Raw genomic sequence first — 26,404 nt, 5'->3', positions numbered from 1 at the left:
ATTTGCTTGGGATCAGAAGCCAGAGGTCAGTCTCAGACCCTGGTGCTGAGAGAGGAAGTGCAGGCATCCCAGGCAGTGTCTCCACGGCAAGCCAGACACCTGCACCATGCAGTTAGTATTTTCTGGGCTATGTGCTAGACAGATTTAGTTATTTTAGTTATGAGTACAACTAGGCAGTTGTTCCAAAAATGATTACCAAAAAGGTAAAAAACAGTAGTAATAGGTTTGATATTAATCATTTTGTGGAAGTAAATAGTTTTATTTTTAATTTTCTTATTTTTTGTCTTAGTTGTAATATATTTACTGTATATATTTATATTTACAGTGTTATACAGCACATTTTTTTCTTTTTTTTAAAATTGTTTCCTTAATGTATCTGATGTAAAAGGAGATTTTAAGGGAAAAGCCCCACCCAGTCTGCCACCCACCCCAGGTCCCTGATGTGGGGCATGCTCCGAGAGTCTTGCTCAAGTGGTTTTGATAGTTCAACAGTTCTGAATTGCTGCCACTGTCACCACTCCAAGCACGATGAGGTCTTTGGAGAATCCACTGATTGACATAGTCCATCATAGAGTCTCCGTTTGCCCAGTATTTTCATTTCCAACATATAGCCGAGGTGGTTGATTGACTTGTTCTGTCCTCTGTCATTTGATAGTTAGCGTTCTGAGTCCGAAAGCTCGATTGAGGAGATCCCCAAAGAAACTTTGTCTGAGGTGTTCACAGACCAGATTCTTGTATATACTAGCAAGCACAGGGCCCGGCACAGTCCATTGCCCCGATAGCCGGTGGTTGCAGTTGCTGGGTTGGTTCTGTTTCCATCCTTGTCTTCCACTGGAACCAATGGGTGTTTGCAGTCCACCCTGGTTCTGCCCAGCACATACTCAGCCCTCACATAAACCAGTGGGAGCTGCAACCCAGCCAGAGCGACCCACAATAACCCCACCAGGCCTGTCCCCTACCTGGTTTGCCAGTATGTATGTCAGACTATTCCAGTCTGTCCCACATCCCCTTCTGCTCTCATACATGTCAATGGGTATTAAAACCTTGTTCCATCTAACCAGCTCCACTATCCAGCCTTCAAGGATGCTGTTGGGTGTCTCTGTCTAGCCACCTCAGCCCCTGTCCTAGTTTTTGTGCCCTCCTGTGGGGGTGGTACCCCAAGAGGAAGGAGCCCACTATTTCCCTCCCAGGCTACTCCCACTCCCAGATTATGCACTCTCCAGGTGGTTCTGTGGTTTAACTTGACAGAACTAGCCCCCAGTGCCAGCTTCTGCCAGCTGATGCTGTGGCTAAGCCCCAAAAACCCTCACCCACTCTAATTATAGGTTACACCAGTAGGAATAATAAGCCCAGCCTGGTGTTTCCCTGATCTGGTCTACATGAGGCACACAGGTGCTGTAGCACTGCCTAGTCTGGTCTACCCCCATCCCATCTCACACTCTCCAATGGGAGTAGCAATACAGCACATTTTTAATGTTTGTTCTTCTTTTTGGATTATAAATCTGTGCTTGCTGATTATTTACTCACTTCCCTCTAACTTTGTAACTTGAAAACCACCATTCCACTCTTTGCTTCTATGAATTTGACAATTTTTAAATGTCCCATGACAGTGGAATCATGAAGTGTTTGTCTTTCTCTGATTGGCTCATTTCAGCATAGTAACCTCACATTCATCCATATAGTCACATACTGATTGCAGAATTTCTTTTTAAGGTTCAGTGTTCATTCATCAGTTGCTTGATAGTTACTTGCTCATCTTAACTAGTGTGAATAATGCTGCAAGGAAAAAAGGTGGGATGATAAATCTGTAATCCTGATTTCAGCTTTTTTGGTAAATGCCTGAAAGTAGGGTTGCTGAATAATGTGATATTTCTTTTTCTCTCTCTTTAAAGATCTACTTATTTGTTTGAAAGGCAGAATTAGAGAGAAGGAGAGAGAAAGAGAGAGAGAGAGAGCTTCCTCTTTCTGGTTACTCCCCAAATACCCACAAGGCTAATGCTCAGCTATGCCAGGAGCCAGAAGCTTCATTTAGGTCTCCCATGTGGGTGTGGGAGGTACAAGGACTTGGGCCATTTTCCTCTGCTTTAGCAGAGAGTAGATGTTGTTCAAACTAACACCCATGTGGGATGGCAGCATCACAGGTGGTGGCTTAGCCTCTATCCCATACTGCTGGCCCCCATATGGTATTTCTGTTTTTGGGGGAACTTCCCTACTGTTTTTCATAGTGACTGCACCATTTGCATTTGCATTTCCATTAGCAATGTATAAGGCTTCCTGTTTCTTCACGTATTTGCCAACACTTGCTGTCCATTGCTTTTTTTGATAGCAGTTGTCCTGACAGTTGTAAGTTGGTAATGTCATTGTGGTTTTGATTTACATTTCCTTATTGATTAGTTATATTGAGCATTTGTATGTCTTTGGAGAAAAGTTTAAGCTCTTAGCATTGGTTCTTGGCATAAATTCTTTTTTTTTTTTAAGATTTGTTTATTTTTATTGAAAAGGTAGATATACAGAGAGGAAGATCTTCCGTCCAATGGCTCACTCCCCAAGTGACCGCAACGGCTGGAGCTGAGCCAATCCAAAGCCAGGAGCCAGGAGCTCTTCCGGGTCTCCCATGCGGGTTCAGGGTCCCAAGGCTTTGGACCATCCTCGACTGCCTTCCCAAGCCACAAGCAGAAAGCTGAATGGGAAGCGGGGCCGTCAGGATTAGAACCAGCACCCATATGGGACCCCGGCAAATGCAAGGGGAAGACTTCAACCACTGTACTTTCGCGCCGGGCCCCTTAGCATAAATTCTAAGCATTAGGTCTTAATTAGATTATAAATTTCTTATAGGTATGTCTTAAATATCTTGGGAATTTTAAATACTGTTTTTTAATGTATTAGAGAGAGACAGACACACACACACACATACACACGAACACGAGAGGTGATGGAGGGAGGAGAGAGAGAACATGAATGAACCCAGTGACTGATTCACTCACCAAATGAGTCTCATGGCTGAAGTGGGGCCCTAGGACAAGGAACTAAGACTATAATCCAGGAATTCCACATGCATGGCAGGAACTAGTTACTTGAACCATCACTTTTGCCTACCATACTCTGCATTAAGCAGAACGTGGAGCTGAGAATCAAACTGTCATTCTTAGGAAGAACACATCTGTCAAACTTTTGAAGAAGCTTTAATAGTAGTCTTTCTTAAACTTATGAAAATCTGGAGAGAGGCCTTCCAAGATCACCTTATGAGAGCAGTGTTGGTGTTTGCTAAAAAGTCAGAAGATTACACTTAAAACAAAACAAAACAAAACAAAACAACTACAGATTAATATTTCCAGCCAACACAGGTGCAACACTCCTCAGCAAAATACTAGTCAGTTGAATTCAACAGCACATTAAAAGGATCCTATACCATGTAGGATTTATCTTTAGGATATAGTGCTGATTCAGCATATGAAAAATAATGTAAATATTCACATTATAAAGTATAAAACCATTGGAGTTTCTAACTTGATGCACAAAAAGCATTTGACAAAGTTTATCTTTCCATGATGGAAACTCTTAATAAACTTGGACCTTAACATAAGAGTGGCCAGAGTAAAGGACTGAAAGCTTTTCTTCTCAGGTCAGGAATTAAGGCATGTGTCATTCTGGGAGTGCTAGCCAGAGCATTTCAGCAAGAAGAAAGAATAGGCATCCTAATTAGAAGCAAGTTGGCCCTGCTTGCAGTCGGCATGATACTGCCTGTAGAAGACTCTTAAGAACTAATAGGGCCCGGGCCTGTGGCCTAGCTGCTAAAGTCCTCGCCATGAACGCCCTGGGATCCCATATGGGCACCGGTTCTAATCCCGGCAGCTCCACTTCCCATCCAGCTCCCTGTTTGTGGCCTGGGAAAGCAGTCGAGGACGGCCCAAAGCTTTGGGACCCTGCACCTGCGTGGAGACCTGGAAGAGGTTCCTGGTTCCAGGCTTCGGATCAGCGCAGCACCGGCCGTTGCCCTCACGTGGGGAGTGAATCATCGGACGGAAGATCTTCTTCTCTGTCTCTGCTCCTGTCTGTATATCTGACTTCCGTATAAAAATAAATAAATCTTAAAAAAAAAAAAGAACTAATAAAAAGTTGTCTACGGCCATACCACCCTGAACGTGCCCGATCTCATCTAATCTCGGAAGAACTAATAAAAAGTCAGTCATTTATGGATACAAAAATCAACATACAAAAATTTTGTTTCTATGCACTAACAGTGAACTATTGGAAGAGGAAATTAGGAAAACAGTCTTGATTACAATAACATCAAAAAGATAAGACACTTAGAAATAAATTAAGAAAATTAACTACTTATATACTGAAAACAACAAAACACTGGTGAAATAAATCAAGTGAGACAAATAAATGGAAAGACATCCCTTGTTCATGAATTGGAAGGCTCATATTGTTCAGATGTCCATACTTCCCAAAGCAACTTATAGATTCATTATGATTCCCATCTGGTAAAGTTTTGATGATTTGTTAGCATAGTCATACCTAGTGACCTTGAAAATTCAGATCTCTTTTGAAGGGTTAATCAGTTTTCTTTCCATTAACTCTTTTCCATTAACATTATACATTGATAGAATACGTTAAGAGAGAGAAAAGTAAAGTTTTGAATTACAACTTCCTGTCCCTATGCTTCATATAAAAGCCTTGGACATCCAGGGCATGAAGTGACAGTCTCATGGAATTCCACACTGGGAGATATGGTCCATCTGTCAATTTCTTTATATTCAAATATCTAGGGACCAGCAGTTGTCAGTAAGGAGTGCAAGAAGAAAGGAGTGGTTGGATAGGGTGCCTGATTCTTGACAATGCCTGTTTTCTTTCTTAAAGTAAGTTAAAATCACAGATGCAAATATAATAGCTCTGAATTCCCCATGCTAATGCAGTGTTCTGCCAAGTACAATTTTTCCCGATAGAACCATCATTATAAATGGATTAAGTTCCCAAATTAGGCTCTTCCTATCTCCTTTCAAATCTATTTTTCTTTTTTTTTTTAAAGATTTATTCATTTTATTACAGCCAGATATACACAGAGGAGGAGAGATCTTCACACAGAGGAGAGAGAGGAAGATCTTCCGTCCGATGATTCACTCCCCAAGTGAGCCGCAACGGGCCGGTGCGCGTTGATCCGATGCTGGGAACCTGGAACCTCTTCCGGGTCTCCCATGCGGGTGCAGTGTCCCAATGCATTGAGCCGTCCTCGACTGCTTTCCCAGGCCACAAGCAGGGAGCTGGATGGGAAGTGGAGCTGCCGGGATTAGAACCGGCACCCATATGGGATCCCGGGGCATTCAAGGCGAGGACTTTAGCAGCTAGGCCACGTCACCGGGCCCTCAAATCTATTTTTGAAAAATTCTTTAAAGCTAAATTGAAATTTCATGCGCTTAGACTGTCATAGAAAAGGAAATTGACCATGAGATAGAACATAGCAGGTATTTAATAAATACTTGTGGAAAAATTATAAAATTACGTATCAGAGCTGAACTAGCTGTAAGACAAAAATAAAGAGTGTATGTGGCATTTTCTCCATAAAGAATTGTTAATTCTGGAAGCCTTCAGTATTAATCAGTCTGATACCAGTGTTATTTAAGGTTTTTTCATTTTCAGAGATTAGTGGTTAAATGTTACTTTAACAACTGATACTTAGTTTTTTGGGGTAGAAAAATATAAGAATAAACTTGAGGAAAGTACTGTAAAATACACAATTGGCAAAGACTGTTAAAGTATTGGGAATGAGCTATAGTGCCAGCTCCCATCTGAAAAAACATTTAACATTCAGCGTAGATTATGTACTAAGTCATTATTCTGGTATTTTAACACTCATGTTGAGTAACAGCAGAAGCAGTAAGGGGAGAGAATAGTCTAATCTGCCTGCAGAATTATGGCTTGTAGAAAACCATGTCATGTTGAGGTTGTTAATCTCTCAAAAAATACAATTAAATAATAGAAATTGAATGATAACCACTGAAGATGGTTAGACAGGTAAAGACAAATGACCATTATATAAAAGAATTACTGTGTTAGATAAAATAAAGGAATGTATATATAATTCAGGCCTCTATAACGTAACAAAAGGTATAAAAAGTTTATAATTCAGTATCTTGCATTACTTCGGTGACTTTCACCTGAAAGGATTCTTTCCACTTCCAGCTCATGGCTTTCTGTTTGGCATGAGTTACCCTTTGTCCTCACTCTTCATCAGGTTAACTTCTACATGTTGATTCTCTTGGAATTGAGCTCCCTTTTCCTGTCTCTTTTTACATGCAGTTAATCTCCTGCCGTGCGCATGAGCTCTTGTACATCTAGCTTGTGCCTCACAGCCTTTGACTCATTTAGTCATTCATTATTGTGGACCCTGGGATATTTTCTCTAAAGAATGAATAATATGGTTTGAACTTCATTCTCAAACTTAAGTATTGGTTTTTCATTCATCTCAGAATGAACTTTTTTTGCTCTCCAAATAGCTCCTTTTATGTCTAGTTTTGTTCTCAGTATTCTCAAAACTCCATACCTCTAATTTTGAACTTCTTCCTGCTCTTCAATAATACATCAGAACTATAGTACAGAGAACATAGTACCTAGGATTATAATAGATTCTGTTAAAAATAGGATAATATTGAATAGTAGATTAAACTAGATGGAAAAGCCTAGAATGAGAGAGATTAGACCTGTGGCTTCCAAATTATTAGTGAATTAGAATCAAGAAGTTTTTTTAAAAAAGAGATCCAGTTTTGAACCCTGCCCCCCACCTTTGTATCTAAATCTCTGAGAACTTGCTTGTACTTGTGAAAAGAGTTTTGGGAAAATCTATTCAGTCGGCCTAATCTTGATAGGTCAGCGCTTGGAAACTGTTGATCTTGCCTGAACTTTTCATTTTGCAGATAAAGAAATAAACAGCTAGAACTCAATCCTCCTGATAATTATTATTATTAGTAGTATTTTTTTTCTGCATACTGATGTGTCGTTTCATTCGTTTAGCTAGGGAGCATTTGTGCAATAGTCTTGACGCTGTTTTCTTCGGAGGAAGCAGTAGAATGCATTTATTGGAAGTATAGCTCTTGAGTGTAAGATTCATGTTCTCTTTTTTGGGAAAATTAAACCAGTAATCTGAGTTTTCTAATAGGTAACAAGAACATGTCTGAAATTCTGCATTTAAATTTTATGATGTCTCAAGGTCAGGAGGAAACCATTTTGGACTTAAAACCACGTGACTAAAGTACAGCTGTTTTGAACCCCAAAGTACACACCAAAATATATGCAGACCCTGATGCTTATGTTGTAACTAAAAATTGCCTTGGTCCTCGGTCTCCCGGTCATAATGTGTACAGTGTCCTAAGCAACCCAACACAGCTGTAGCCCTCCGCAGCTTCCAAGTAGCCTGTGGTGTAGGGTGGAAGAGTTAAGCTGTTTTAGGAATAAAGCCTGAGTGGACCACCTGCCCAGTGTGCTTGCTTGCCAGACCTCTTTGTGGTGGTCCACTCCACCCCCTCTGCAGAAGTAAGTTTTACTTTCCTGAGTATGTACATAGTTATCCATACCCTAGTATTTCTAGCAAGAGATGAGTATCTCAGTTTGTATTTGGCACTGTCATTTCCTGTATTTGTGATCTGTAAATTTGTCACATACTTTTTCTATTTTTAAGATTATTTGAAAGAATTAAAAGAGGGCGAGACAGAGATCTTCCATTTGTTATTTCACACTTTAAGTGGTCACAGTGGCCCTGGATGAGCCGAACCAAAGCCCGGAGCTTCATCCAGGTCCCCTATGTGAATGGCAGTGGCTCAACTACTTGAGTAAAAATGGAACATGGATACGTGAACTGGCACCCATATAGGACACCAGTGTCCCAAGTGATGGCTTACCTGTGATGCTGTAGTGCTGGCCCCTGTGGCAAACTTTTCCTCATTTGTAAAATGTGGATAATTATGAAAGTTAGCATTTGTATTTTATTTCTTTTTTATTTTTTGAGATTTGTTTTTATTTGAAAGAGAGAAGGAGAGACAGAGAGATCTTCCATCTGCTGGTTCACTCCCTAGATGGCTTGCAGTGCCCGGAGCTTCTTCCAGGTCCCCGCATGGGTGCATAGGGCCAAGCACTTTAGCCATCTGCTGCTGCTCTACAGGCTATAAGCAGAGAGATGATTCGGAAATGGAGCAACCAGGACTTGAACTGGTGCTCATATAGCACACTGGCGCCACAGGCACAAGTTCAGCCTACATGTTATGGTCCCAGCTCCAACATTTATATTTTCTAAGGTGTGTTTTGTGATTTAAGGAGGTCCTTTTTGTTAAAATCCTGACAATCCAGGATCAATCTGCCCATTAGGATTAGGTTTAGCTAATTAGCATATTAAAAATAAATGAAGTAGGGCCTAATGCAAGTTAAATGGCATTATTGCTCTCTCTCATTAAAGGGGTCTCCATATAGGCAGCCCTAGGTTGGTGATAGATTCATACTTATAAAAAGCCCACGTTTCACCTCTCTGGCGTGGATGACATTCCACTTGACCTAGATGGCTGCTTGTACTCCAACAATCATGGTGCCAGCTAGTCAGCAGGACGAGGAAGATAGATTGCTTACTTGCAGGAGGACCACTTCCAGAAGTCACTTATAGAATAGTGCATTATTTCCAGCTCCCAATCTAGGTCATGTTGCAAAGGAGTCTAGAAATATCTCTTCTGGGGCCTGGCACGGTAGCCTAGTGGCTGAAGTCCTCTCCTTGCACACGCTGGGATCCCATATGGTTGCCAGTTTTAATCCAGCCAGCCTGCTTCCCATCCAGCTCCCTGCTTGTGACCTATGAAAGCAGTTGAGAATGGCCCAAAGCCTTGGGACTTGTACCCGCGTGGGAGACCTGGAGGAAGCTCCCTCAATATCCCCTTTTACCTCAGATACATGATGGAAACAATATGGACATAATAGCATTGCCCACCTCCCTATCCCCCTGAACCTTTTTTTTTTTTTTTTTCCTTCTCTTTCTTGATTTTCCTTCAACTATAGTCAACTATGTAAAGATTGTCAACAACAATACAATAAAATGGATTATATATAAAAAAAAAAAAAAAAACAAAAAAAAAAAAAAAACAAAAAAAAAAAACAAAAAAAAAAAGCCCACGTTTCACCTCTCTGGCGTGGATGACATTCCACTTGACCTAGATGGCTGCTTGTACTCCAACAATCATGGTGCCAGCTAGTCAGCAGGACGAGGAAGATAGATTGCTTACTTGCAGGAGGACCACTTCCAGAAGTCACTTATAGAATAGTGCATTATTTCCAGCTCCCAATCTAGGTCATGTTGCAAAGGAGTCTAGAAATATCTCTTCTGGGGCCTGGCACGGTAGCCTAGTGGCTGAAGTCCTCTCCTTGCACACGCTGGGATCCCATATGGTTGCCAGTTTTAATCCAGCCAGCCTGCTTCCCATCCAGCTCCCTGCTTGTGACCTATGAAAGCAGTTGAGAATGGCCCAAAGCCTTGGGACTTGTACCCGCGTGGGAGACCTGGAGGAAGCTCCGGGCTCCTGGCTTTGGATTGACACAGCTCCGGCTGTTTCGGTCACCTGGGAAGTGAACCAGTGGACGGAAGATCTTCCTGTCTGTCTCTCCTCCTCTCTGTATATCTGACTTTTCAATAAAAATAAAATAAATCTTTTGAAAAAGAAAAGAAATGTCTCTTCTGGCTGGCCTATATGCCTAGCTAAGACCTAAATGTTGTATTACTTAAAAGGAAAGGGTAGGGGGCAGTATTGTGGCAAATTAGGTTAAGCAACTTCCTGGGACTCCAGTGTTCTGTATGAGTACAAGTGCTTGAGCTTCTGTCACCCATGTGAGACCCAGAAGAAACTCCTGGCTCAGTTCTGCCCAGCTCTGGCTATTGAGGCCATTTAGGAAGTGAACCAGAGGATAGGATATCACCCTGACTTTCCTTCTCTATAGCTGTGACTTCCAAATACTTTTTTTAAAGACATAAACACTTGCTAGCTCATTAAATGTTCTTATATATGTAAGAATAGTAACTTTTTAGTAGCATCCAAGGGAAATAAAATGATAAATTTTGGGGGCTGGTTGATGGCTCACCTGGCTAATCCTCAGCCTCATTAGTTTATCTGGCTAATCCATCCTATATGGGTGTCAGCTCATGTTCCAGCAGCTCTACTTCCCATCAGCTCCTTGCTTGTGGCCTGGGAGGGGTGGCCCAAAGCCTTGGGACCCTGAACCTACATGGGAGACCCGGAGGAGGCTTCTGGCTCCTGGCTTCAGATCAGCTCAGCTCTGGCTGTTGCGGCCACTTGGGGAGTTGAGGAGTGAATCAGCAGTTGGAAGATCTTTCTTTCTCTGTCTCTCCTCTCTGTAAATCTGCCTTTCCAATAAAAATGAATAAATCTTTCAAAAAATTTGTCTTTGATAACCTAGTAATATAAAGACTTACAGTAGACCTTCAGTAAATAAGAACTTACCATCATGATGGATTAGATCACCACTAAAAGTGCCTCCCTGTATTCCTGTCTTGGATTATTTCAGGAGGGAAGGGTAACTGATAGTTCCTGCTTTTTGAGAATATGAACCTCTGTGATTGGTTTCACATTCTAGGTCTCAATTTTGAACCCTACGGACTCTCATTTTCCTCGTCTGGTTTCACTGGACGACAGTCTCCTGCCGGCATTTCCCTTGGTTCAGATGTGTCTACGAATAGTGCTGAGACAGGGCTGAAAGAGTAAGTTTCTTTTTTATATTGAGGAAATACATGAGTATTTAAATATCTTTAAGCATCGCATTTGCCTTCTGCTTTTTACCAGCCTAATCTTTATTTGATTGTCTTAGGGTAACTCGCAAGAAATTTATTGTTTAGTAGTCTTCATATAATTCAAAGGCCTAGAAGCATTTGTGGCAATACTTTTTAGTTTAATAGTTCATAAGGATTTCTAAAAGCTGAGTTATGTATGCGTTGTTTTTTAGTTTCTGTTTATTGCTTTCCATTGAAATTGTACCGCGTTTCTTTATCGTCTGTCTTCCAAGACATCATAAGAGGTGTACAAGTCTTGCATGCATTAGTGTATGTGTTTTATTGCTGCATAGTGTGCCTTTTAAGGACACATATCAATTTATGTTTGATGTGGACCTGGGGTTGTGGCATAGTATGTTAAGCTGCCATCTATGACAGCAACATCCCATTTTGAAGCACCAGTTCAAGTTCCAGATGCTGCATTTCTGATCCAACTTCCTGCTAATGTGCCTGAGAAGGCAGCTAACCATGGCTCAAATACTTGGGTCTCTCCGTCCGTATAGGAGATGTGGATGGAGTTCCCAGGCTCCTGACTTCACCCTGGCACAAACCTGGCTATTATAGCCATTGGGCAGAGACTCAGGGATGGAAGATTTATTTGTCTGTCCTTCCTCTTTCTCTCCATTGCATTATTAAGCAAACAAGTAAATAAATGTTTTTTAAAAAATAACTTACATTCAACATAGCATTATACATTCCTCATAATGTATTTGTGGTGATTAACTATTAATTAATTTCTGATTAATACTTCTTACAATGATTTCATTGGAAGATTTTCAGATAGAGGTGAGCATAATGTAAGGTGACTGACTTCACCTGAGAAAGCTTAGGGTCTCTTGAAGAGACTATATAGTCAGCTGAAGAAAGTATACAGTTTGCTCAAAATTTTTTCAGAGCTTTTTTCTTTCCAGTTTGAAAATCAGCAGTACATTTGTTTAAGTGTCTCTCTTGGAGCCACATTTCTTGTTAAGGTAGATTTTTATTTTAGAAATAGGATTACATTTTAGAAGCATGATTAAATTTTAGAAAGGGATAACAAGTGCACATTACAATTCAGTGCATAGTAGAGGATTATGAAATAGTAGCTGCTAATAATTAACAACTGTCCTTGCCATCATTTATTATTATCTATAACGATGGGGAACCTTTGGCCTGTGGGCTATCTAAGGTTCTTGAAATCATTTGGTTGGGCACTACCAAGACAACCACATGTGGAACTGAAAATTCAACTAAGCTTAGCAGGCTAATTTTTAAGTCAACAATTTTGTATAGCTGGTGATTGATGTTATAAATACCCAAATGGCCCTTGGCAGAAAAAAATCCCCCAACCCTCATCCAGAAGTTATGCTTAACAGATGACATTAGTGATCAACCTGAATATTTTTGGTCAATGTACTAATGTGACAATAAAGTTAAAAAAAAAAAGAAGACCTTATTGTTTGTGAAGGAACCTTATATAAAAGCTTTAAAATGTTTCAAGTAAAGGCAGCGTTATTAGAATTAGCATGTGAAATCTCACAGGTCACAACTTTGAGGTCTGGTGTTTGTATTTGGAGTTCTCATGTATTAAAAACTCATTTACTATTTTATGTTTATCATTTGTCATTCTTCCAGTGAGGTGTGATTATAGAAATTATCACAAGAATGGCACGTACAGATTGTGTTCGATGTGGAATGATATGCTGAATGAAAAGGCCTAAATTCCAGTTTTTTAAATCCTTTTGTGTGTGTGTGTGTTTCTATTAACACTCTTGTTTTATTTCCCTTTCAGTTTTGTTCCTGAAAGCATAGGAAGCATATATAGGTTTGTGGGTTTGTGATCGTGGAAGTGACAGCACTAAGTGCCCTAAATAGGGCACAGAGTGGCAAGGGAAGGGTAGGAGAAACTTATGCTGCTCCTTTTATTTGCACAATGGATGGCAGCATCTGCTTTGTTAGTACTGAATTAAGATCCGGGGCATGTGACAGGACTGAGTAAATCCTGTGCCACCCTCAGAAAAGGCATTTGGCGACACGGAAGGGATTACAGATGCTGTGGTATTATAAAATGGAATGTGAGGAAGACATTTTAAATGTCTTTCCAGATACGACCACAGCTCATACATCATTTTACATTAACAGTCTGTGGCATTTGGCAAGGTGAACTAACTTAGGAAGTTTCTGGTAGACTAAGAAGGTGTTGTATGTGCAATTTAGTATTTCTTATCTATAAACTATTACTGAGCAGCATTCTACCTCAAATGGGAATTCTTAGAGGTAAATTAAAAAACACTCCTAATTTTTTAAGATGTATTTATTTATTTATTTTATTGGAAAGGCAGATTTACAAAGAGAAATATCTTCCATCCACTGGTTCATTCCCCAAGTGGTCAATATGGCCAGAGCTGAACCAATCTGAAGCCAGGAGTTTCTTCCAGGTCTCCCACATGGGTGAATGGTCCGAAGGCTTTGGGCCATCCACCAGTGCTTTCCCAGGTAATAAGCAGGGGACTGGATGGGAAGTAGAGCATCCAGTACATGACCTTGCACTCATATGGGCTAAATTCCAGTGTGTGTAAGGCAAGAATTTAGCCACTGACCCATTGTGCCAGGCCCCAAGAGCACTCATAATTTTTTAAATGTTACTTTGCCAGAATTTGTTTGTGTTTGAATGACCTTATTAAAAATAGTACAAAGACATACCATATAAAACCATGTGTTACATAACAGTGTTGTCAAAAGCCAGATATGAATCATGTTTTTAAAAAATTACAATATGTTTATTATGAAGAGACAGATTTTGAGGTGAAATGGGTTTATGGTGTTCTTTTATGTCTTCTCCCACTTTTCTGACCATGTTTGGTTCAGGGGAGATAATACAGTTGATGATAGGCGTGTATGAAGATGCAGTAAGAGTGAAAGAAGTATTTTGAAAGTTTGAGACTTCTTTTAGCTTCCTTCTGTCTCCCTTCTCCCCATTTTTTTGTTGTTGAAAACTAGTTCCTTGGGAAGTGCATTCTGTAATGGCTTTAATGAACAGAATATTAAGGGGCATCCTCAGGATCCAAGGCAAGAGGAAGAAGATGAGGCAGTGCAGTACCGACAAGAAACGTCTGCTGACCCCACAGGGAGCTCTGGAGTTGCCCTGAGTTAGGCCATGACAGGTGACCGGGACCTCAGTACTCATCAGTCACTGGGTGTAGACTGCATGGATACAGAGACTTAAACTGGCAGCATTCCCAACAAAGGGGTGGTCCTTCATTTAGGGGTTCTGGGTGGAGCAACTCAGTCCACTAGAACTGCTCTTTTTGTTAAACTAGCATTTGAATCATTTATTAATTAAACTTGGAGACTTACAACTAACTTTTGATTTGAAGGGAGCACATTACATTGCAATTCTAGTGTGAATTTCATAAGTTCCTTATAAGTACTATAGAACATTGTAAAGATGCTAGGGGCTCTTTTAGTAATACCCATGACTACGTTGTTCTACCCACAGCAGGAACCCTGTTTTCTTCTAAGAGGTTTAGTAGGTAACTTTCCCCCCTTTTCAGAATTCTTCACTCTGTGTAAGATATACATATAAACTTATTAAAACTTATTTACACTTAATATGCTTGAGTCATGTTTTGCTTTCAACAGGATTTTACTTAGTGAATTTGTTTAAGGTTATAATTTTTTCATGTATCTAAAAAATTTGAGTTGTTTCTGATCATTAATCCATCAGCACTAAAGATAAGGGATTTTTGAAAACCAAAAGGGGGAAAGGAACTGATTTTTTTTTTGTCCAGCCTATTTAAGTAATTGGCGAAAATGAATGACCTGAAAATTTTACCCAAGTCTGGAGAACTGCTACCTTTAACCACTTTGGTTTAACTAAAATAAAATCTAGTGATGTCGGCTTTACTTTTGTCACACAGAATTTAACATGAAACCCTTTTCTAAAAGGTCATGGATAATGATGTATTTTAGAAAAATGCCTCAACACAATGGCCAAGTAGCAGTTGTTTAAGTTGACTTGATTTCATCATTAATCTCCTAGAACAAATGGCTTGAAGCTGGAAGGTGTAAAAAAATTGTGGGGAAAGGAGGGCTACCTTCCCAAAAAGGACCATACAACTGGTGATGAAACTGAAGTTCCACCTGCTCCTCAAGAGAACATAGGAATGGAGACTATAGATCAAACTCTAACGACAAAGGATCACTCTCAGGTCCTTACCCAGTCTAAAGAGGAGAAAGAAAAGCAGCTGTTGGCATCATCCCTGTTTGTTGGACTAGGATCGGAAAGTGCAGTCAACTTGGTAAGTAATCAGTTTAATTCCTCTGATCATTTTTCTTACTGTTTATACAGAAAACTGAGTGAAAGCTCCTAGCTGTCATCTATTTACTTGATGAGAAATGACTTCCCAGCTTTCACTTTCTATCATCTCCTAGCTCCAGGACATTAGTGAGCGACACACTTACTATTTTCCTGAGCTAGAAAAAAGTTCCAAGCAACTTGGAACAAAAGTGTTCTCTTTGTTCTAGTTGACTAGGGCAAGATACTCAGATCAAGTTACTGGTATGTTCATGACTGCTGTCACCTCCTTGGGTAGTGGACCTTTCTTCTCCAGCAATTCAGTGCCCTGTCAATTTTGAAAGTTTAAGGTTCTCAGTTACATAAATCAAGGCTGTGTTGAGATATTTTATTTTAACCAGCTTTTTCTTTTAGATCCCTGATCAATTTGAGTTAATCTTTTAGGCAGTATCATTCACTGTAAAAGTTAAGTTTTTTTCCTCATCTTTAGCTTTTTTTTTTCTTTAATATTTATTTGAAAGGCAAAATGACAGAGAATGAAAGACAAAGCAATTTTCTATCTGCTGCTTCACTCACCAAATACCTGGAACAGTCAGGTCTGGGCCAGTCTGGAGCCTGGAACCAGGAGCACCTTCCTGGTGTGCCATGTGAGTGGGAGGGTCCCAGTCTCTTGAGCCATCTTTTCCTTCCTTCCTAGGTGAATTAGCAAGAAGCTGAATCCGTGCAGCTGGGACTCAGAATGGTCCTGTGGTATGGGTGCTGGTGTCATTAGTGGCTGCTTCATGTGCCCTGCCACAACACTAGCCCCATCTTCCACCTTTATATTTCATCTTCATTTTCCAAAGGTATTCTCTCGAGGTGTGAAGTGCTAGGCTGACTGTTTCTTTTCTTTTTATTGACTTATTTATTTTTAAAGATTTATTTAATTTTATTGGAAAGTCAGATATACACAAAGGAGGAGAGACAGAGAGGAAGATCTTCCGTCTGATGATTCACTCCCCAAGTGGCCGCAACACCGGAGCTATGCCAATCCAAAGCTAGGAGCCAGGAGCTTCTTCCAGGTCTCCCATGCAGGTGCAGGATCCCAAGGCTTGGGACAGTCCTCCACTGCTTTCCCAAGTCACAAGCAGGGAGCTGGATGGGAAGCAGGGCTGGCTGTATTAAAACCGGCGCCCATATGGGATCCCAGGCATGCAAGGCAAGGACCTTAACCACTATGCTGTTGCACCGGGCTCTTTAGTTATTTATTTTTGAGGGCAGGAGGTTGGGGTGGAGGGAGAATGAATGAGCACAAGTGCTCCCATCCACTGGTTCACTCCTCAGATGCTACAATGGCTGGGACTGTGCCAGACTTAGAGCCAGGATCTGGCAATGCAGTGTAAGTCTGCTGCAAGAGAGGCAGGAATCCAGTCACTTGAGCCAGCATCACTGCCTTCCAGGGTCTGCATTAGTTTGAAACTAAAGTCAGGCACTGGAGCCAGGACTTGAACCCAGGCATGATGGTGAAATGTGGGCATCCTAAGTATTAGGCTAAATGTTTCCCTTTTATTGTATTTCAACAGTGTTGTCACTGCAACATTTTTTGGCCTGTTAGTTTGTAGTTAACAGCAGATTGACAGCAGATTGACAGCACTGAAGAAAAGGTTGTTGGAGCTTGTTGTGTTAAAGTGGCTTAAGTCACCACCTGTGATATCAGAATCCTATATGGGCTTCAATTTGAATCCTGACTGCTTCATTTCTGATCTAGCTCCCTGCTAATGCAAAGCATGGCAAAGCAATGGATGATGGCTTAGTTGCTTGGGTCCCTACCACCTCTATGGGAGCCCTGGATAGAGTTCCTGGCTCCTGACTTCAGTCTTGCCCAACCATAGTCATTGTACATGTTTGAGGAGTGAACTCTTAGATGGAAGATCCTGTTCTCTAACCGTCCCTCTTTCTCTGTAACTATGCCTTACAAATAAATCTTAAAAAAAGAAGAGAATATTATTAAACTTGATGAAAAAGTAGAAGAAGCTATCCAAAATGAAAGAGAAAGAAAAGACAAAAACAGAACAGAACAAAATCCAAAGTAGTAGTCATCTGAGTAACAGTATCAAGTAATCTAATACTTATCTAATTTCAGTCTTGTAACTACTGGAAAAACAGAAAAAAGAAAACTCTTCATCCATTCCTCTCTGCCTTTTCCTTATTTTTGTTTTTGAGTTAATGACATGTTAGTTCTTGTTAGATGACTTCTGAATTGATAGTTAAGAAGGGTGGCCATGCAGTGTTGCCCCCAGGACATGGAGACATGGGCCGAGGGGAGTGCCATTTGGTGCAGTAATTCTTGATTCTTTGATTTGTGATTCTTTGGCAGAAGAGTGATCGCTTGTACCACTACTCTAACACAGACTCACAGATAATTTCTTAGAAATTTAGATCAAGGTAGGCCCAGTGGCGTGGCCTAGCGGCTAAAGTCCACACCTTGGGCGCGCCCCGGGATCCCATATGGACACTGGTTCTGGTCCCGTCTGCTCCACTTCCCATCCAGCTCCCTGCTTGTGGCCTAGGAAAGCAGTCGAGGAAGGCTCAAAGCCTTAGACTTGGGACCCTGCACCCGTGTGAGAGACCCAGAAGAGGCTTCTGGATCCTGGCTCCGGATTGGCATAGCACCGGCCGTTGCGCTCACTTGGGGAGTGAATCATTGGATGGAGGATCTTCCTCTCTGTCTCTCCTCCTCTCTGTATATCTGACCTTCCAGTAAAAATAAAATAAATCTAGGGAAAAAAAAAGAAATTTAGATCAAGGGTCACAAATTTGCTCTTCTTGTCTCCCGAGTCTGTGACACAATTACCAGTCATGCATTCTTTCCTGCTGCATGTTCCATCAGCTTGTGCTGATTAATTTTTGAAGTAAAACCAGTTTTTCTTGCCTACTTATTAATTCATAGACCGTGAAATGAAACTGTTAGATAGCTAAAACAGTTTGGGGCATGGTTGTATTTGAGGATAATCTTAGATATCTACAGGACACAACTGGAAGCTCAAAAAAATGGCTAGACTTCTCACTGTTTTTAATGCATTTTAATATTCTGAAACGTATGAAGTTTTTAGAGTTTTCACAAGTGACTTTTTAACCTTGTTTCTTTCCCTGATTTTATGTGTTTTTAGTAAGAGTTAGCTAATAGTTCAAACTTAATATGGTTGTCAGAATTTCAGGGCTTAACGTTTTATTCATTCTTCTCTGCTCTTGATAGATAGAACCTTAACAAGTAAGTTGCTTATTTGAAATTAAAGAAGAGTGTTTAAGACTCGTGAATAGTGGAATTGTTTCTTTTTATGCTACCATTGTGTTTTATTTTTGTAGTTGGGAAAAGCAGACACTGTCACTCACAAGTTCAGAAGGAAATCAAAAGTCAAGGAAACCAGAAGTGAAGAAGCAAGCAGTCCTCATAATGTGACCTGTTCTTCCTTTAGTTCTTTGCCAAATGCCGTGTATGAAGAAGATTATGTGACTACTTTGCAGGATGGAGGAGACAAAGAATTAGAGAAGCTTGCTCTCAGCTCAGAACTTCTGGCTCCTGAGTCACTGACAGAGCTGCCCTTGGTTGAGAAACTTTCAGATTGTAGCCTGTCTGCCCCTTCTTTGTTTGCGGATAGCAATATGGAAGTCTTCCAGCCTTCTCCATCTACCACAGCCTCGTTTGCCAAGGAAATCTTTCTGGAGGCATCTTTGCTGGGAGAAACTGCTGAATGCTTGCATTCAGATCCTATGGAGATCTGTAATAATGAAATCGTATCAGTGTCTTCTAGCAAGATTTGGAAAGATGACTGTTTATTGATGGTCTGGTTAGTCACTAATAAGAGTGATTCAGAATTGAAAAGTGCTAATTTAGAAATTTTTCCAGCAGAAAATTTCAAGGTAAGCCAGTGAATGGTTTGTCATTTCTACCTTAAATGGATTTTCTTAACATTTGTGTTGCTGATTCTTTTGAGTTTTTTAAATTGCTTTCATTTTCTCTTTATTTCTATAATAAAAACAAATGAAAAATGTGACAGATTTTTTTGTTTGTTCATCATTCCTTATTATTGACAAGTTTTTGAAAAAAACAGAAGGGAACATATGTTGGGGAAGGCATACATATAAAGTGAGTTTTTATAAAGCGCAGTAAAACATATCCGTTTTTTACTCATATTTCCTGCCTTTGGTTTGTGCTTCTTCAAGTTACTGTATTATATGATCAGGTTCTTTAACTTTTAGCTTTGTGCCTCAGTTTCTTCATGTTCAAAATGAGAATGTTAATAGTAGGTACCTGTTACTGTAAGGTATAATTTAGTTACTATCTATAATATGCTTATAGCAGTTTATGAATGTTACTGTATTATGTTAAATGTGCGTTTTGTGATCTTTTTTCCTATACTCTTAAATTTCTGATTTACTCTTATTATTAATAGTGAAATGAAGTTCTCAAATTATTTAACAGAATGGAGTGGAGCACTGAGGAGTTAAGACTATTGAGAGTGTGCTTGCTTCGGCAGCACATATACTAAAATTGGAGCAATACAGACAAGATTAGCATGGCCCCTGCGCAAGGATGACATGCAAATTCGTGAAGCGTTCCATATTTTTTTTATTTTAATATGAATACAGTATTTTGCAGAATTACCTTCAGTGGCACCTGCTTAGCGCTGAAGTACAGACAGAATGATCAAATGTCTGTGCATGTCCCCTTAGTCTTGAAGCAAAAATAGAACAGTTAGTTGTGTAGAAGCTTGTGATGTGTCTGAGTAAATAAAAAAGGACAGCTTCTTTTTTTTTTGAAGATTTATTTTTATTACAAAGTCAGATATACAGAGAGGAGAGACAAAGAGGAAGATCTTCTGTCCAATGATTCACTCCCCAAGGGACCGCAATGGCCGGTGCTGCGCTAATCTGAAGCCAGGAACTTCCTCCAGGTCCTCCGTGTGGGTGCAGGGTCCCAAGGCTTTGGGCTGTCCTCAACTGCTTTTCCAGGCCACAAGCAGGGAGCTGGATGGGAAGCGGGGCTATTGGGATTAGAACCAGTACCCATATGGGATCCCGGCACGTGCAAGGCAAAAACTTTAACCACTACGCTATTGCGCCGGCCCCAGGACAGCTTCCTGAGCTGTTGCTAGTGGGCACCAAAAAAAAAAAAGGCTATTGAAAGATAGATGTATGGATGGTCTGCTTTCTCCTCTAGCCAATTAATGCTTGCTTAGGTATCCACTCTGTTTTTCCCTTTGCTTCAAGAGAGTGCTGTTGTGATTCTGAGCAAATGTTTAATTCCATCCTTATGTCCTTGGTGGAGATAATGAGATTTACCAGTGTGCCTGTCTTCCGCAAAACTGATCCAGTTTCTTCTATGAGCTAGAATGTGTTGATTATTGTATGGGTCACTGATTAGGGCAGGAATTTGACCCGATATGCTTTAGAATCACTTTTGAAACTTAACTAGCAGAATGAAACCAAGCCCAAGCTGGTTGCCTCAACTTGAGCCCTGTAACTTGAGTAAAAAGTAAAGAATGCAAATAGAAGATATCATTTGTCATTAAAACTCTTCTGGCTCCAGAAATCTGTTGCCATCCAGGCTTGAGAGTCACTAGCTAGAGTTTAATCATCATTTAAAAAATACATACAGAAGTTTTAAGGACCCAGCACGATGGTTCAATGGCTAAATCCTAACTTTGCAAGCACTGGGATCCCATATGGGTGCTGGTTTGTGTCCTTGTTTCTTCACTTCCCATCTAGTACCTTGCCTGTGACCTGAAACAGCAGTAGAGAGATGGCCCAAAGCATTGGGATCCTGTACTTGCATGGAAGACCTGAAAGAAGCTCTGGATTCCTGGCTTGGGATCAGCTCAGCTCTGGCCATTGTGGCCTTTTGGGGAACAAACCAGTGGATGGGAGATCTTCGTCTATCCTCTGTGTGAGCCTGCCTTTCCAATAAACAAATCTCTTAAAAAAATAGAAATAAAAAACTTCAGATTAAAAAGAAAAATAATCAAGAAGTTTTAAATGTAGTGCCAGTTGTTAAATAATTTTAACTTGTTTACTCTTATTTCTTAATTATCTATGTTCATAAAATTTTCTGAAATGAAGTTATAGAGAAGCTTGTTGCTAACTTACACTACATCAAGTTAATACATTAATAAAGTTAAATAGAAAATTAATATTCATATAATAGGCTGTATTGATCTCTTCTTCAATCCTTCTGTCTACAGCTCACTGAACAGCCTGGAAGCTATTTGCCTGCCGCAGCAGCAGAAAATACCACAACCTTTCAATATAACGTGCAAATGGAGAAACCTTTCACAGACGCACATCTTTGTGGTTTTGTAAATTATCAAATGATGGATACTGTTTGTGTTCAGTTGGAATTTTCTGTGAACTTATTACTATTAGATTTCATTAGGTAAATAGTTTCTGGAATATTAAGTTATACATTCATTAGGCTATTCCTCTGGACTGTTTAACTGTGGCAGGTGCTAAGAAGCTAGCAATTAAAAAGCTAGACTCAGTGAGTGTCTACTTGCATGAAACAATCACAAAAATGCATATGTAATTACAGATTGTGCCATAGGAGAAAATAAATAGTACAATAAGAGATTATCATAGAAGACTTACTTAGGTTGAGGTAGATTAATAATGATCTGAAAAATCTGAGAGAAAGGGATTTTTAAAGTTAAAATAACTTCACAGATTCATAGCTCTAATTACTTAAGAGTTTAAATTTCATTTATAATTTATTTGATTAATTCCTTAATCAAATCTTATCCTTTAGAGAACTAATAAAATTGTTGTGATTATTAATCTTTTCTTAAACATGCATATATATGTGTGTGTGTGTATGTGTGTATACGACATTGCAATAAAAGTAAATAAATCTTTAAAAAAAAATCCTAGTTCCTGGCTTCTACCTGACAGCAGCCCTGGCTGTTGCAGTCATTTAAGGAATGAACTAGCATATGGAAGATCTCTCTCTCTCTCTCTTTCTTTGTCTCTCTCTCTCTCTCTCACTTTCTCTCTGCTTGTCTTTGTAATTCTGGCATTGAAATAGATAAATATTTAAAAGAAAAAGTGTCTCAGTCTGTTAGAGTTGTTAATGTCTACTGTGCTATATAAGATACAGCTCTCAGAAAACTTACATTCTGTAGCTATGAAGATATATCCCATGAGAGTAATCCTCAAGTAGCGTAATATGTACAACACAGTTTTATCTATGTATTTATACATATATTTCTGTGTACATTAATAAAATTGTACCTTATGTAAGTCAATATTTATTGTAAAAGTTGAAATACTACAGACTAACTTAAGTGTAAACACTGTGCCCTGAAATACCAGATGTTAACTATTTGACCTTTGTAATTTTGTGAACAATTTATGAGTGCCAGTTTGAGATCTGACTGCTCCACTTCCAAATCAACTTGGAAGAGAAGTGAAAGATGTTCCAAGTGCTTGGGCCCCTGACCCCCTGTGGCAGACCTAGAAGAAACCCTGGGCTCCTTGCCTCAGTCTAGCACAGTCCCATCCGTTTCAGCCATTGGCGAGTGAACTCGTGGATCTCCTTTTAGCTCTTTTTCTTTGTAACTCTGCCTTTCAAAAATAATAATAGTGAAAATAAACCTTTTAAGAAATTATCAGAGAAACAGAACTGCCATCTGTTGCTTTAGTTCCCTAATGTCTGCAGCAACTGGAGCTGCTCAGAGGCTGAAGCTGGGAGCTGGGAGTGCAAGGTCTCCCACAGGGCGGCAGAAGCTTAGTTATCTGGTCCAGCACCTCTTTCTTCATGGTCTGCAGTGCCAGGCAACTGGCATCAGCAGCTGGCTTGGAATTGAAGCTAGGCACTGTTGTGTAGGATGTGGGCATATTAACCTGCTAGAAGAAACACCCACTCCTCTTGAACTCCTTAAAAACCATATTTGTTAAAATTTCTCTTGGCCTAATTTATTTAAGATGTTATTATTTTCTTAAAATGTATTTATTTAAAAGAGAGTGAAAGGTTCTGTATTTGCTGGCTCACTGCCCATATGCTGCAACAGCTGGGACTGGGCCAGGCTGAAGGTGGGAGCCAGGAACTCCATCCACACATGCCATGTAGGTGGCAGGGATTCAAAGTATTTGAGTCATCATTCTCTGCTTCCCATGCACATTAGCAGGCAGCTGCATCAGGAGCAGGGTAGCTGGGATTCAGACAGACACTCCAGTATGGGATGAATGCATCCCAAGTGGTAGCTTGACTTTCCCACTCCAGCTTCTACATTTTTATATTTGTCGAATTCTAAGTGACTATGGTAAAGTCCATCATTATCCCCTAATTCAGAGAATATATAGAGTTTTGTATTATCTTTGAATGATTTATGAGATTACTTGATAAAATCTTACTGGGATGACTGATACTCAGGAAAAGAAAACTGAGTTATTGAAAAGACATTTGCAATTTAATATTTTATCCTACTTTCAGTATTTTTTGTAGGTTGGAAGATGATACTAAGTTCAAGTATTACAATCGTAGTTGGCTGAAAAGCACAAGTTTTATGGGAATTGGTTTTACAATGATTATGTTTCGTTTCCTGAGTCATTTGAAGTGTATTTGTTTAGAATAATTTCATTCTTTTTGACATAAATTAAATTTTCAAAATTATTTTCAGACCATTAAAAATCTCAACTGAAGACTTTGGCAAACTCTGGTTGTCCTTCGCAAATGATGTGAAGCAAAACGTGAAAATGACAGATTCTGAAGCTGGTCTGCCTTCTACCCTAAAAACTCTGCAACAGAAACTAAGACTTCATGTTGTTGACATTATAGGTTTGTAGAGTTATGAAAAGCAGCCTTGTGTCTGTGGGAGCTGTCTTACAATCAAAACACAAATCAATAACTTTTTAATAGTAGCTTTCCCAAAGCTGTGTTTCCTGTTATGAATATCTTTCAGATGAATGTGGTTTTCAGAGTGCATTAAATAGGATTTTTTTTTTAAATTGGGAAATTTACAAATCATGAAATTACCTTTCTAGCCATTTTTAACTGTGTAGTTCAGTGGCATGAACTACATGCACATTGTTATACAGCCATCACTATCATCTGCCTGCAGAACCTTTTCATCCTTCCCATCTGGAATTCTGTTCCCTATTGAACACTAACTCTCCAGTCGCCCCTCCTCTCCAGCCCCTGGCAACTAGCATTCCACTTTTTATGTTTGATTTTGAGATCTTATAATGTTAGTCCTCTTCTGACTGGCTTATTTCACATAGCATAACATCTTTATGGTTTCCATATTGTAGTATTTTTTTCCCTCTTAAGCCTGATTATAAACATGCTACATTTCAATTATTCATTCATTTGTTACTGGACAATTACGTTACTTCTACTTTTTAGCTATTGTGTATGATGCTCCTTTGAACACAAGCATATAAATATCTTTTCAGGTGTCTGTTTTCAGGGGTTTTTTTTTTGGTAATATACCTAAAGTGGAATTGCTGGGTCATGTTAATTTTATGTTTAATGTTTTGAGAAACTTCGTAGCAACTACAGCTGTTTTTATTCCCATTAGAAATCCAGAAAGGCATTCCAGTTTTTCCACATCTACATCAACACTTGCATTTTTTTTTTTTTACATGTCTATAGTGATTAGTGATATTGTGAGTAACTTTTCATGTCTTTATCGGGCATCTGTATCTTTCTTTGGAGGTATGTGTATTGAAGTTGTTTTATGTTAATTTTTCATTTCTGTTTGATTGCAGGCAATGAAGGGCTATTAGCCTGTCAGCTGCTCCCATCCACCCCCTGCCTAGTGCATTGCCGGTTGTATGCTGATGTGTTAGCCCTGTGGTTCAGGTCTTCCTGCCCTAGTCTTCCGGACTATTTACTCTATCAGTGTCAGAAGGTGATAGAAGGATCCTAGCAGAAGCTGCTTAATTTTACTTTATCAAGATGAATGGTTTACATAAATAAACTTACTTACCAAAGTAAAAATAATTCATGGTACTTGTAATGCAAATGGGGATTATTACAGATTATGGTTTATCGTTTTCTTTTTGATTCTTGGTCAAGAGAGATCCCCAAGAAACTGTATCTCTAACCTTTTACTCAGGATTGTACAGTATGTTTGGGTCCCAAAAAAGTGACCTAAGCATATGTTATAAACTGCTAATGATTTATGTACCATTTAGTGTAGAAGGACTGAAAATATTTATTTTGTTATAAATAATTTTATAGCAAGTTTGCTCTAACACTAGCTAATTTGTAGTAATGCCAAGTTTCAGTTCTCAGCATTAATTGAGGGGAGACATGAAAGTGATACTTGTAAACCTAATTTGTGTTTGATTTTGGGAATACAGTATGGTTTTTGTAGCTAAGTCAGTACTTCCAAATGTGTTTTCCTTAGATCAATGAATTGAGTTAGCATATTATGTGCTAACAGTTATAGGAGATCCATGAGCATGCTGGATATTGAGGAGATCCCAATCTGTGGTGTGTTTCTTTTTATAGGTAACTTGTTATGCATAATTCCAGATAATTTGGCTATAAAATTGATCTGTTTTTCACTTGCTTTATTTCAAAATTTAAAATATGCTTTATTTTAAAAACTCAGAGCAGTTTATAAAATATTATTGTATAGAAACCCAGGAGAGCACATTATATGAGAGCAAACAGGAACAAAAGAACTTTTTCATTATGACAGATATCTTAATTTGGTTAGGATATAAGTCCTTTTTAAAATTTGTGATTAGAATGTAAATGCTAAAACTATCTTTCCTGGCTTTTGAGTCCTCTAGTACTTAACAGGTATAGCTGAAATGGTAAGTATACTGAGTGTACTGGTTTTTGAGTGAAATAAAATCATTTTCTTGTTATGGTTCTACCTATATGGCATGTCAAGAGTTATTCTCAGTAAAAGAAGAGGTTGTGCCTGATATGAGTGATGGACCAAAATCTTGAGGTTGTAGATTAACTAACTAAAATAGTGTTTTATAAAACTTTATGGTGCTGTTGAAAATATTTTTTATTTCACTTTTTTCTGACACTTTGCCATGGAGATGATTCAGGTAATGCTATTTTAAGTCATTGCAGTCAATACTCTGGTTAATTGGTATTGTTTATCGCCCACGTCAGGAGTTCTGGCTTCAGGTTGCACTTTTATCATGGCTGCTGAAGATGTTAAAGAAATTCCCCAGAGCTGATCAATGTCATTTCATTGATTATTTGTGTCTAGGAGAATTCATCTTTAAGCAGTATCTTTTTCTTGGTTATTTTTTGTTACTCATTTTTTTAAAAATGGAACATCTTGTTAGTTTAATTCTTTTAAGAACATTGA

General features: G+C 39.3%; 1 protein-coding gene and 1 non-coding gene across 2 annotated transcripts in view; both read left to right on the top strand.

Moving 5' to 3' along the window:
* AP4E1 (adaptor related protein complex 4 subunit epsilon 1) overlaps positions 1-25,711 on the top strand; it is a 70,832-nt gene extending 45,121 nt beyond the window's left edge. The window contains exons 16-21 of the mRNA XM_058665859.1: positions 10,621-10,744; positions 14,835-15,093; positions 18,435-18,989; positions 21,311-21,501; positions 23,741-23,898; positions 24,831-25,711. Coding sequence (XP_058521842.1) covers positions 10,621-10,744; positions 14,835-15,093; positions 18,435-18,989; positions 21,311-21,501; positions 23,741-23,898; positions 24,831-24,991 — 1,448 coding nt within the window. The 3' untranslated portion in view covers positions 24,992-25,711. The remainder of the gene's footprint in view (positions 1-10,620; positions 10,745-14,834; positions 15,094-18,434; positions 18,990-21,310; positions 21,502-23,740; positions 23,899-24,830) is intronic.
* LOC118759267 (U6 spliceosomal RNA) lies at positions 19,591-19,697 on the top strand. The gene has a single exon (XR_004996071.2). It is a non-coding gene; the product is annotated as a U6 spliceosomal RNA (small nuclear RNA).
* Positions 25,712-26,404: the final 693 nt, after the last annotated feature.

Source organism: Ochotona princeps, chromosome 6 (assembly GCF_030435755.1).
Source record: "Ochotona princeps isolate mOchPri1 chromosome 6, mOchPri1.hap1, whole genome shotgun sequence".
NCBI lineage: Eukaryota > Metazoa > Chordata > Mammalia > Lagomorpha > Ochotonidae > Ochotona > Ochotona princeps.
The sequence above is the reverse complement of the archived record's forward strand: the minus strand, read 5'-3'. Positions and strand labels throughout refer to the sequence as shown.